This window comes from Camellia sinensis, chromosome 4 (genome assembly GCF_055761805.1).
Source record: "Camellia sinensis isolate YWXY chromosome 4, ASM5576180v1, whole genome shotgun sequence".
NCBI lineage: Eukaryota > Viridiplantae > Streptophyta > Magnoliopsida > Ericales > Theaceae > Camellia > Camellia sinensis.
In genome coordinates, this window is record NC_138964.1 from 159,888,178 (window position 1) to 159,900,926 (window position 12,749).

The window sequence follows — 12,749 nt, forward strand, 5'->3', positions numbered from 1 at the left end:
CTTAGGCTTTGATTTTACAAATTGAACTTTGAATCATGTTAAACTATGAGTTTTGAGGAATTTTCTGGAAAATTAGCCCAAGAGGATTGGTTTTGATGCGTTTGAACTTGGTTTTGAGCTTGAAGTTCAAATCTGGAAATTCCAGATTTTGAACTCACGCTCGAGCGGGGTGACTGGCGCTCGAGCGTGAAATTCGTGCTCCCAGTACTTTGCACTATTTTGAAGTCCGCTCGAGCGGAATAATTGACGCTCGAGCGGGTGTCGGGTACCCAACCGAGCGTGATTTTCACGCATCCAGCACTTTTGACTATTTTGCTGAACGCTCGAGCGGGTAATTCTACAACAACCACTTTTTCTTTTTTCTTTTTTTTTTTTTTCTTTTTTTTTAAGGTTCACAACAAAAACTAAATATACCTTCAATCTTTTTTCTTTCTTTTTTAATATATTTAATGTTAACAACTTATTTATTTATTTATTTTTTATTTTTTTAAGGTTCACAACAAAAGCTAAATATACATTCAATCTTATTTTATTTTATTTGGTTCAACAACAAAATCAAATACACATTAATTAATTAATTAAAAAGTTTGTTTTATAATAATCAAATATATAATTTTGAGACAATCAAAAAGTTTGTTTGAAGAAAGTGTTATAAGACTCATATTAAATTGCATCAGGACATAAACAAGGAATTGTTAACCACAGACATTTTAGACATTAAACCATCTTTCTCTTAGCAAATTTGAACCATTCATTTTAATTTATCCAAAATCTAATTATACCTTTAACAAATCTGAACCACTCATTTTAAGATATCTATGCATTACCACACCCAATCCATCCTCCATCTTCTTCCTTTAGTCCCCCACGAATTTTGTTGTTTGTTACTTTTAAAAAACAAAAAATGTTTTTTCAATTAAATTTTTACTAATTTCACAACACCATCACCACTATTCTCACTTTCACTGTCACACTACCATCACCATAGCCACTACCATCATCACTGCCGCCATCACCCCACCGCTATGTAGCAATCTCTACTTTCACCTTCGTTCCATCACCACCACCACCAAATATAAAAAAATATATTTTGAATTTTTTTTATAAAAAATATTTTTCATTAAAAAATATTTTCTATCTAAATAAATGAAGCATAACATTGGAAAACAAGCTGATTTCAATTAAATCTGTTCATAACTAAGAAAAATTCTTTTAATTTAAAAAAAATTATTTAGTAAGACTTTGTATCCCCTTTTTGTTTTTCTAGCAAATAAATCTTTGTACCCATTATTTCTAACCAATCACGACTCATGCTTGTTTTGATTCTCTACAATTTCCTTATTTTCAAATACATTCATATATATATATATATATATATGTTGTATAAATTGTGTGATAACATAAAACAAATAGATTCATACTCGTTAATTGAAATTTCAGAAACAAGCAAACCATTCTGAAAATTACAATACACAATAAAATAAAATAACATAGAAAAGCAAACCGAAACCTACACTAGACAGTGTCCTTAATTTTTTTTAAATAAATTTAAAAAATTCTAGATATGCATAAAATTTGACAAGAATAATGTGACAATGTTAATTAATGTGTATTTGATTTTATTGTTGAGCCAAATAAAATAAAATAAGATTGAATGTATAACTTTGGTTGTGAATCTTAAAAAAAATAAAAAAAAATAAAAAATAAATAAATTGGTTGTGAACCTTAAAAAAAATTTAAAAAAAAAAGAAAAAAGATTATATTTATATTTACCTTTGGTTGTGAATCTTTAAAAAAAAAAAAAATGGTTGTGAACCTTAAAAAAAAAATTAAAAAAAGGAAAAAGATTAAATGTATATTTAGCTTTGGTTGTGAATCTTAAAAATTAAAAAAAAAATGGTTGTGTACCTTAAAAATAAAAATAAAAAAGATTGGAGGTATATTTAGCTTTAGTTGTGGATCTTAAAAAAAAAAAAAAAATTGGTTGTGAACCTGAAAAAATAAATAAAAAAAAAAGAAAAAAGATTGAATGTATATTTAGTTTTGGTTGTGAATCTTAAAAAAAAAAAAAAAAAAAAAAAAAAAAAAAAAAAAAAACATATGGGGAAATTAGTGGGTACCCATTCCCAACCCATCCTCTGTGGATATTTAAAGAATATCACTTACCCTACCCAATGGATAAGAAAAAGAGGAGAAAACCCATGTATTTGGGTTGGGTCTCCATGGATACCCACAGGGTAGGTTATCCATTGCTATCCCTAAATTCTACGCTCGAGCGGAAACCTTTGTCTGCATGTCCGCTCAAGCGGATTAACCTACGCTCGAGCGGGACCCCTGTTTTCTGAAAATTCTGAAAATACTTTTAAAGTGCATCTTTGCATCCTCATCTCATCCTAGGCATTATTAGGCCTAGTTTAAGGCATCTTAATGAGGATATAGATGTAGAACCACACTGAGACAAATTAGGGATTAAGTTATTATCTTTCCCAACTGTGTAACTTAGTGTGTGTTCAATCTGTTAACTGTTTAGGGTTGGCTTTCGGGGACACGCTCTAGCTGCTTATAGCCCAGAACTCTGTGAGTAACAACTGTGTAAAGATATGTTCAAAATGATTATCTTCTGAACAATTGAACTGTACTGCTTTCTGAACTGATACTGCTAATTGAATGAATGTATGTCCTATATTCTGAACTGTATTGTGGCATCCTTAGCAACTACTGTTTACTGTTACTGTTACAGAGATCTCTGTCGGTTCCCTTATTGGAACCACTACTGTTTACTGATTGATAGCCATCATTTACTGTTCGGTCTTTTAAGACCTACTGTTTACTGTACTGTTATGCTAATGGATGTACTACATATGACTGAATGACTGATATGCTGAATTAACGAACTGTTTTCATTACTGTAAGGACATTCATTCTTAACCTCTTTACGCATTACGTTATTCACTGGGCTTTAGCTCACTGCTCATATATATATGTAGCTGTACAGGCACCAGACCGTGGTTAGAAGCGTTGGGGTAAGCTCCAGTTTTGTCAAGCCAACCACTGTGCCTCACTGCGAGGTTCTGAGCCTGTCAAGTTATGGCTTAGGGGTGCCTTAGTTCCCCCTCCTGTCTCTGTAACTGTTTTGTTTACTGTACTGTACTGTACTGTTTAATAGGGATTAAGTGTCACGACACAAACCCGGTACCCAAAGGTTTAATGTCGTAACAAGATAAATAAAATAAAATAAAGTGATTCGGATAATTCTGTAGTTACAGCGTAAGCGGATAAATTAGATAAATTAAAATAAATAATTAGGTACCAACCGTTTACTTAAAAAGTAATAAAACATAGTCATTGGAGCTTCACTGTATTACAAGAGTTTAATAATAGAAGACAGAAATCTTAAAAAAAATAAAAAATAAAATAACATAGCGATTGATTTTCCATCTTGATCCCGCTAAACCTCGTCACCTGAAAGGGGTAACAGCTATAAGTACATAGCAGAGTGAGAAATATTATACTATGAGGGCACAAAATGGCCATGGATATTTATTTAAACTAAAACATTATAAATTGAGTTGAATTGAATACACAATTTAATTAAGTACCAGAAACTGAAATAATCACTATAACCACGGTACATCACTAAGTGACTAGCACTATACTGGTCAATGGATCCATGACAAACACTGGGCCACAAAGTGGTCAATCACTAAGCCAATGGTTATTTAAGTCCCCCAAGGCATGGGACTCCCGTGGTGGTATTCACAAAACATATTTTCACATAAGGTTATAGCCAATTATTCTTTAAAATAAAAACAAACATATCCATAGGTTTCCTTTTAAGCAAATAGGGTTTAGAAATAAAACCACATAACTGAAACTTTTATAAAACATAACTTTTATTAATATACTAATACAATATAACTTGTATAAAATAGATTTTGGTAAGTCAAAACATAAATAAAATACATTTTGGTAACTCAATGTATAATATAACTCACCTTAATAGTGACCCTTAGCCTTACTCCACTAACCCAACTTATTTACGTATCTCTCCCTCTCTCTTTTCTTTCATTTTCTTTCTTTTCTTTTTCCTTTCTTTCCTCACTGATTTCCAATCATTCTTATGCTTCTGTTCAACTCTTCCCAATTTATAGCGAAGTAGAAACGCCCCGAGGCCGACGCGTGGCGATCTAATCCAATTTCATAATCCACTCCGATCTCCTTCATTAAAACTTAGATTGTCACTTATCCATTAAATATATATATATATATATATATATATATAAGATATTTACATTTTAGCCCAGATTCTTAATATTACTATATAATTAAATTAATTCTTAATTAAATTACATTCTATCATATATCAATAGAAAATTAAATATTTATTTTACTACCACACTCATTATTATTATTATTATTATTATTATTATTATTATTATTATTATTATTATTATTATTATTATTATTCCCTTTTATTTTAACTTTAATTTGTATTATAAATTTTATATTTGTGTTAATTTAGCCTTAAATAATGATCCCTAATTAATAACCCAACGTCATTTTAGATTTATACATTTATTCATTTAATAATCTATCATCACGTGCAACCATAATTATATATAAATAAAAATATTTATGTGGACTTGACTAAACGTTCGGGGTGTCACATTTCTCCCCTTCCAAACAGAAGTTTGTCCTCAAACTTGACGTACCTTAACCTTCGAAGAGGTGCGGGTATTTAGCTCGTATTTGTGGTTCGATTTCCCACGTAGCTTCTTCGATGTGATGATTTTGCCATAAGACCTTTACCAATGGTATGGTCTTATTTCGGAGAACTTGATTACGATGATCGAGAATTTGCACTGGTTGTTCTTCGTAGGTAAGATCTTCTCGAACCTCCAAGTTCTCATAATCGATGACATGTTCTGGATCTTGGAGATACCGTCGGAGCATTGAAACGTGAAACACGTTGTGGATATTAGATAGCTCAGGAGGTAGTGCAAGGCGATACGCTACAGGACCAATTCTTTCCAGTATCTCGAATGGCCCGATGTAACGTGGGTTTAGTTTCCCGCGTTTTCCGAACTGGATTACTCCTCTTATTGGGGAGATTTTGAGAAACACATGGTCCCCTACTTGAAATTCCAAGTCTCGTCTTCGAGTATCTGCATAACTTTTCTGGCGGCTCTGAGCGGTGCGAATTCGCTGTTGAATGAGTTGGATTTTCTCACTAGTGACTTGCACGATTTCGGGGCCTAACAATCCGTCCAGCACAGAGGTGATCGACATCTTCTTCCATATAGAGCTTCGTACGGCGCCATTCCAATGCTTGCCTGGTAGCTGTTGTTATAGGCGAATTCCACCAAAGGTAGGTGCTCATCCCAGTTACCCTTGAGGTCCAACACGCATACACGTAACATGTCTTCCAACGTTTGGATTGTTCTTTCGGATTACCCATCGGTTTGTGGATGATAGGCCGTGCTGAATTTTAGTGTAGTTCCCAAAGCTTCTTGTAATCTATTCCAGAAATGAGACACGAAACGAGGATCTTGGTCAGACACGATTGATACTGGGATACCATGCAACCGAACAATCTCCTTGATATATAAAGTGGCAAACTTATTTAGAGGGTACATGATTTTGATTGGTAGAAAGTGTGCTGACTTTGTTAATCGGTCTACTATGGCCCATATTGCATCATTCTTTGAAAAAGATTGTGGTAGCCCGACCACGAAGTCCATAGTAATGTGTTCCCACTTCCATTTAGGAATAGGGAGTGGTTGCAACATTCCTGTAGATCTCTGATGTTCCGCTTTAACTTGTTGACAACGCAGGCATTTGGAGACATGGCTTGCTATGTCTTTCTTCATTCCGGTCCACCAGAAGTATTCCTTCAGATCGTGATACATTTTCGTATTGCCAGGATAGATTGCAACCCTCGAGTTATGAGCTTCTACCAATATCCTTTTCTTGAGTTCTGGAAGGTCGGGTACGCAAATTCGATTTCAAAATTTTAGTATCCCATTGCTAATTGTAAAGTCAGGATCAGGTGTGTTTCCTTGTTCCTCGTACTTTTTCTTCAAAAGTTTGTCTTCACATTGGCGGGCTCTAATTTCTTCCATCAACTCGGGTTCCACGATTATGTTGGCGAGCAATCCATGGATCTTGCGGGGAACGAGTGTACATGTCAAACTTTTGGTCGTTTTTCGGCTTAGTGTGTCTGCTACTACATTAGCTTTGCCGGGATGATGATGAATCTCTATATCGTAGTCCTTCATGAATTCTAGCCATAGTCGTTGCCTCATATTCAATTCCTTCTGTGTAAACAGATATTTGAGACTTTTGTGATCAGTGTAGATTTCGCAGGCTACTCCATAGAGATAATGACGCCAGATTTTGAGGGCGAAGATCACCGCAGCCAGTTCTAGATCATGAATTGGATAGTTCCTTTCGTGAGTTTTTAGTTGGCGAGAGGCATAAGCAATGACCTTCCCGTTTTGCATAAGAACGTAACCCAAACCATTGTATGAGGCATCGCTGTAAATTATAAACCCTTCTGCTTCCACGGGGAGCGCTAGTATTGGAGCCGTCACGAGTCTGTCCTTCAATTCTTGGAAGCAACGTTCTTGCTTGTCCGTCCATTCAAAGGGTGTGTTCTTTTGAGTTAGCTGGGCCAATGGTGAAGCTATCTTCAAGAAGTCTTGCACAAAGCACCGGTAGTAGCCGGCTAGGCCCAAGAAGCTTCGAATCTCGGATACATTAGTAGGTCGTGGCCAATCCACGATTGCTGCAACCTTTTGGGGATCAACTGAAATGCCATATTTGTTAATGACGTGACCGAGGAAGTGTACATTAGTGATCCAGAATTAGCATTTCTTCAACTTGGCATAAAGTTTGTGATCACGTAATGTCTGTAGAACTTTTCGCAAGTGGTGTTCATGATCTTCTAGCGATTTAGAGTATATGAGAATGTCGTCTATGAAGACAATGACGAACTCGTCAAGATAGGGTTTGAACACTCGATTCATGAGGTCCATAAAGGCCGCTGGAGCATTGGTGATGCCAAATGGCATGACAAGGAACTCGTAGTGCCCATAACGGGTCCTAAAGGCAGTCTTTTCGATGCTTTCCGTTTTGACTTTTAGTTGATGGTAACCAGAACGCAAATCAATTTTTGAGAACACTTGGGCGCCTTGAAGTTGATCAAACAAGTCGTCGATTCGTGGCAAGGGGTACCGATTTTTTATGGTGACTTTATTTAGTTCTCGATAGTCAATACATAACCTCATTGTACCATCCTTTTTCTTTACGAACAGCACCGAAGCTCCTCATGCTGAAGTACTTGGTCAGATGAAGCCTTTATTCAGTAATTCTTGGAGTTGAGTTTTTAGTTCTTTCAATTCTGCCATGGACATGCGGTAAGGGGTCTTTGAGATTGGTTGGGTACCAGGTTGAGTTTCAACGGTGAACTCGATTTCCCGATCAACTACGGTGCCAGGCAGGTCTTCAGAAAACATGTCCGGAAATTCTCGAACTATGGGGATCGCATCAATTGTGGGGGTCTCTTGTTGAGTATTAATCACATAACAGATACAACCACAACAACCCTTTCTTAGCAGTCGTTGGGCTGTTATGAAGGATATAATACAGGGAGGGGGAGAGGCTCTAGTTCCTTCGAAGACAAGCTCGAGTTGGTTTGGTGACCTGAGGAGCACCTTTTTGGCTTTACAATTGATAGAGGCACGATTAGCAGCTAGCCAATCCATTCTAAGATTACATCAAAGGTACTAATGCCAAGGGGTATCAAGTCTACGTGTAAGGTTTCACCTTTTAAGGATACAGTGCAAGATTTGTACACATCAATACTAAGGGTGGAATTTCCAGAGGGAAAAGACACAGATAGTATGTATCCTAAGGGTTCGGGTATTGGCGTTAACTTGGTAGCAAAGTGTGGTGTAACAAAAGAATGGGTTGAACCAGAGTCAAAGAGAGCATGGGCTAAGTGACCACAAATAGAGAGTGTATCTGACACAACATTTTCAGTAACTTCTAGGTTTCCAGGCACCAGGGCAAAAGCTCTTCCTTGGCGTCTTTGGTCTTTTCTCGCTCCTTCAGGTACTGCGGGTTTTCGGACTGGTTCAAAAGGGCGGACGAGCTTTGGACAATTTCTCAGTAAATGGCCAACTTGGCCACATCTAAAGCATGCTCTCGTATCTTGACGGCATGGTCCCCAATGAGTCCTTCCACAGGTAGAGCAAGCTGGAATGATGCCACCTTTAGGGTCTGTAGGACTTTGATTGCTTGGACCGGTTGAACTGGTTGTGCTTGTATTTATTCTCTTGGGAGGTGCGACACTGGGCCTTCTGTTATCTCTTTCCCAAAATCGCTTCCTTTGACTTGGCTCCCCAGATCGCAAAGCTTTAATTCCTTTTTCCGCAATGTACGCTCGATCTACCACCGCCGCGTAGGTTGGTAGTTTTAGAACCTCTAGCCTGTCCTTAATTTCAAGATCCAACCCTGCTTCAAATTTCCTGGCTTTTCGGGCTTCGGTGGGAATGACATATGTCGCGAACCGTGCCAGCTGTGTGAACTTACTTTCATATTCGGCTACTATCATGGTTCCTTACCTTAGATGTATGAATTCTGACGCTTTTTGTTCCCGTAGTGAATCTGGAAAGTACTTTTCATAGAATACTTCTAAAAACCTCGCCTAAGTCACAATATCTTCCTTTTCCAAGGTAAGGAGCCACTATTCCTGTGCATCGTCTTTGAAGGTGAAGGTGGCAAAAGTCACCTTCTGTCTTTTTGTGCAAGGTAGTGCACGGAAGATTTTCTCCATGTCCCTGACCTAAGCCTCTGCTACTAGTGGGTTTGGACTGCCGATAAACGTGGTGGGTTTCAGATCTTGAAATTGTTTGATCGTAGTCGATCCTTCTCATCTTTCTACTGTCCCATTGGTTATGCTGCTTTGCAAGGCCTGTAAAAAGTTGATGACTGCCCTTTCCATGATCTGTTCCGTTGGGATGGTACCGCTGACTGATGATCTGTTTTCATTTCCTTCGTTGGCCATTACTACAAGGTAAAATGATGTAAGCGTGATATCATATTGAAACAATTTTGATACAACATCATATGTAACATATTAGTTCTATTATTACCACATTTGTATATATCATATTAGTTTTGCTATTAATATCACCAGTTTCATATATAATATAATAACTTTACCATCATCTTAACATTACCACATATACATCACATTAATACCAGATACATCATTGTTACCATATATAAGGTGTCAGTCTGGCGGTCACAAATCAATGTCTAATCCTACTAATACAAAAAGATTAGACTACTCATGGTCAGCTCACAAAAAGGGTCTTCTGGTCAGATATCTAAAATGACCCATTAGGCCACCAGGAGAACTGGCCTCAGAGAACTGGTCCATGAAACAACTCCGAAAACTCACTTTGCATGATGGACTCAAACTCCCACCCACTAAGCTCAACTCCGAAGCAGCTCCATACTATCTGAACCACGTAAACAGGAGCACCGTGATCATAACCCCAGAATTCCCGTCCAGTAATCCGTATTGGTGTCTCCAGGTATGATGCACTGTCGGTAAAGTCCACAGCTGGGGTATAAACAATGTGCTGGGGAGGTGGTGTCGTGGTGCGAAGGTGGCTACTAGGATATGCAGGTCCCCTCCTCTCTGCAAGGCCTACGGGTAGAGGTGCGACCAGAAAATGTGGTGGTTCTATATCTGGAGCAAGACCAACAACGTGGGTTGGTCCTATGTACCTTTCGCGGGTGCTATCTCGGCTAAGTCTCCAGAATAATAAGTCCTCATCAGGGTCAGCCTGTAAGTAAACGGATCTTTCCATGAGATGGTCAAGTGTTGGATGGGCTTGCCTGACCAGACTCTCTGAGTCACCCCAGCCCTCTAACTGGTTCGGGAGGAGATGAGCTTCTGGGGGCTCGTACTAGAATAGCTCCAATAGGTTTTCCATGTCCTACAACACAAGAAAACTTAGCCTAGACATATATATAACATGACTTATATGCGTTAGACATATCACATAATAATGCAAGTTTAATACATTTTTTTTTGGGGAAAATTATATAAAATTTTAAAAACTTGTACTATATATATATATATATTTTTTATTTATTCATTTAATTATTTATTTATTTATTTTTTAAAAAACAAACTTTGCTCTGATACTACTTTTGTCACGACCCAAACCCGGTACCCAAAGGTTTAATGTCGTAACAAGATAAATAAAATAAAATAAAGTGATTCGGATAATTCTGTAGTTACAGCGCAAGCGGATAAATTAAATAAATTAAAATAAATAACTGGGTACCAACCGTTTACTTAAAAGGTAATAAAACATAGTCATTGGAGTTTCACTGTATTACAAGAGTTTAATAATAGAAGACAGAAATCTTAAAAAATAAAATAAAAATAACATAGCGATTCATTTTCCATCTTGATCTCGCTAAACCTCGTCACCTGAAAAGGGTAACAACTATAAGCACATAACAGAGTGAGAAATATTATATTATGAGGGCACAAAATGGCCATGGATATTTATTTAAACTAAAACATTATAAATTGAGTTGAGTTGAATACACAATTTAATTAAGTACCAGAAACTGAAATAATCACTATAATCACGGTACATCACTAAGTGACTAGTACTATACTGGTCAATGGATCCATGACAAACACTGGGCCACAAAGTGGTCAATCACTAAGCCAATGGTTATTTAAGTCCCCCAAGGCATGGGACTCCTGTGGTGGTATTCACAAATCATATTTTCACATAAGGTTATAGCCAATTATTCTTTAAAATAAAAACAAACATATCCATGGGTTTCCTTTTAAGCAAATAGGGTTTAGAAATAAAACCACGTAACTGAAACTTTTATAAAATATAACTTTTATTAATATATTAATACAATATAACTTGTATAAAATAGATTTTGGTACGTCAAAACATAAATAAAATACATTTTGGTAACTCAATGTATAATATAACTCACCTTAATAGTGACCCTTAGCCTTACTCCACTAACCCAACTTATTTACGTACCTCTCCCTCTCTCTTTTCTTTCCTTTTCTTTTTTCTTTCTTTCTTCACTGATTTCCAATCATTCTTATGCTTCTGTTCAGCTCTTCCCAATTTATAGCGAAGTAGAAATGCCCCGAGGCCGACGCGTGGCGATCTAATCCAATTTCATAATCCACTCCGATTTTCTTCATTAAAACTTAGATTGTCACTTATCCATTAAATATATATATATATATATATATATAAGATATTTACATTTTAGCCCAGATTCTTAATATTACTATATAATTAAATTAATTCTTAATTAAATTATATTCTATCATATATCAATAGAAAATTAAATATTTATTTTACTACCACACTCATTATTATTATTATTATTATTATTATTATTATTATTATTATTATTATATTATTATTATTATTTTTCCCTTTTTTTTTAACTTTAATTTGTATTATAAATTTTATATTTGTGTTAATTTAGCCTTAAATAATAATCCCTAATTAATAACCCAACGCCATTTTAGATTTATACATTTATTCATTTAATAATCTATCATCACGTGCAACCATAATTATATATAAATAAAAATATTTATGTGGACTTGACTAAACGTTCAGGGTGTCACATTAAGTCCCTGTTCTGATTGACTGTATCTATTGTACATACTGTTTTGTCTGATCGTATATATTTGAACGAAAGTCTTTTTACATACAGACTGTCACAGCTCATTGGACATTGTTTATTTACTGTATTGGCTTCCGCCAGGCCCCTGTATTCTGTTTTACTGTGTTACTGTTAAGCAGGCCTTCGGTAATCTCGAATTACTGGCCGGTTACGGTGCTAAATCCATAGGGACGGATTTGGGTCGTGACAGAGTGGTATTAGAGCGATACTTACCATGAGTTATACCGCACACACGTGTCTCAATGAGCTATAGGATGTCCTAGAAAAGCGATTAGGGCATTACATGAGCATGATAAGTGTGTGGCTATGACATGACTGAATATATGTTGATGTGTTAATCTGTTTAAACAAATGACTGCCTATGTTGATAACTGCTATAACTGTCTATAGTGAAATGGATAATGTGAGAACTACAAATGAATCTGAATCCTCATCCTCTGAGGCAAGAATGGCAAGGCTGGAAAGAATGATGGAACTAATAACTGAGAGACTAGATCAGCAACAGAATCAACAGCCCCCACCTCCTCCTCCAGTATAGCCGGAGCAGAATGTGAATGTTAATGATGGGGACATAATTGCTCTCACCCATAAGTTCAACAAAATGAAACCGCCATCCTTCCAGGGAGGCCTTGAACTGTTAAAAGCTGAAGCGTGGTTCTCGAGACAGAAAAATTGTTTGAGGTTTTTCCGTGCTCCGAAGCACATAAAGTGCTATTGGCCACCTTTACTCTGCAAGAAGAGGCTAGAAGGTGGTGGATGCTTATCCGTGATGACAATACTGTTATGACTTGGGCTCAATTCAAAGGAGCCTTCTTTGAAAAGTACTTCCCTCAGTGTGTTAGGGACAGAAAAGTAACTAAATTCAAACAGCTGAGACAGGGCACAATGTCCGTTACTGAATATGAGACAAAATTTACTGAACTTCCCCGTTATGCACCACATATGGTTGACACTGACTACAAGAAGGCCAGAAAGTTTGAAGG

The 12,749-nt window shown here is 36.4% G+C and overlaps 1 protein-coding gene across 1 annotated transcript; it reads right to left on the minus strand.

The window, feature by feature from the left end:
* Window positions 1–7,346: 7,346 nt before the first annotated feature.
* LOC145824167 (uncharacterized) lies at window positions 7,347–8,617 on the minus strand. The gene is made up of 2 exons (XM_082923781.1): window positions 7,828–8,617; window positions 7,347–7,564 (listed from the first exon to the last, which is right to left on the minus strand). Exons 1-2 carry the CDS (start codon window positions 8,615–8,617, stop codon window positions 7,347–7,349), a joined length of 1,008 nt encoding a protein of 335 aa, XP_082779907.1.
* Window positions 8,618–12,749: the final 4,132 nt, after the last annotated feature.

Bases quoted from the DNA above. Each gene is read 5' to 3' on its own strand.
- LOC145824167 (XM_082923781.1), bottom strand. From the start codon at position 8,617: ATGATAGTAGCCGAATATGAAAGTAAGTTCACACAGCTGGCACGGTTC. The intron at 7,565-7,827 runs GTGAAACCTTAC...ATACTCAACAAG, and splicing joins TTGCACTGTATCCTTAAAAG to AGACCCCCACAATTGATGCG.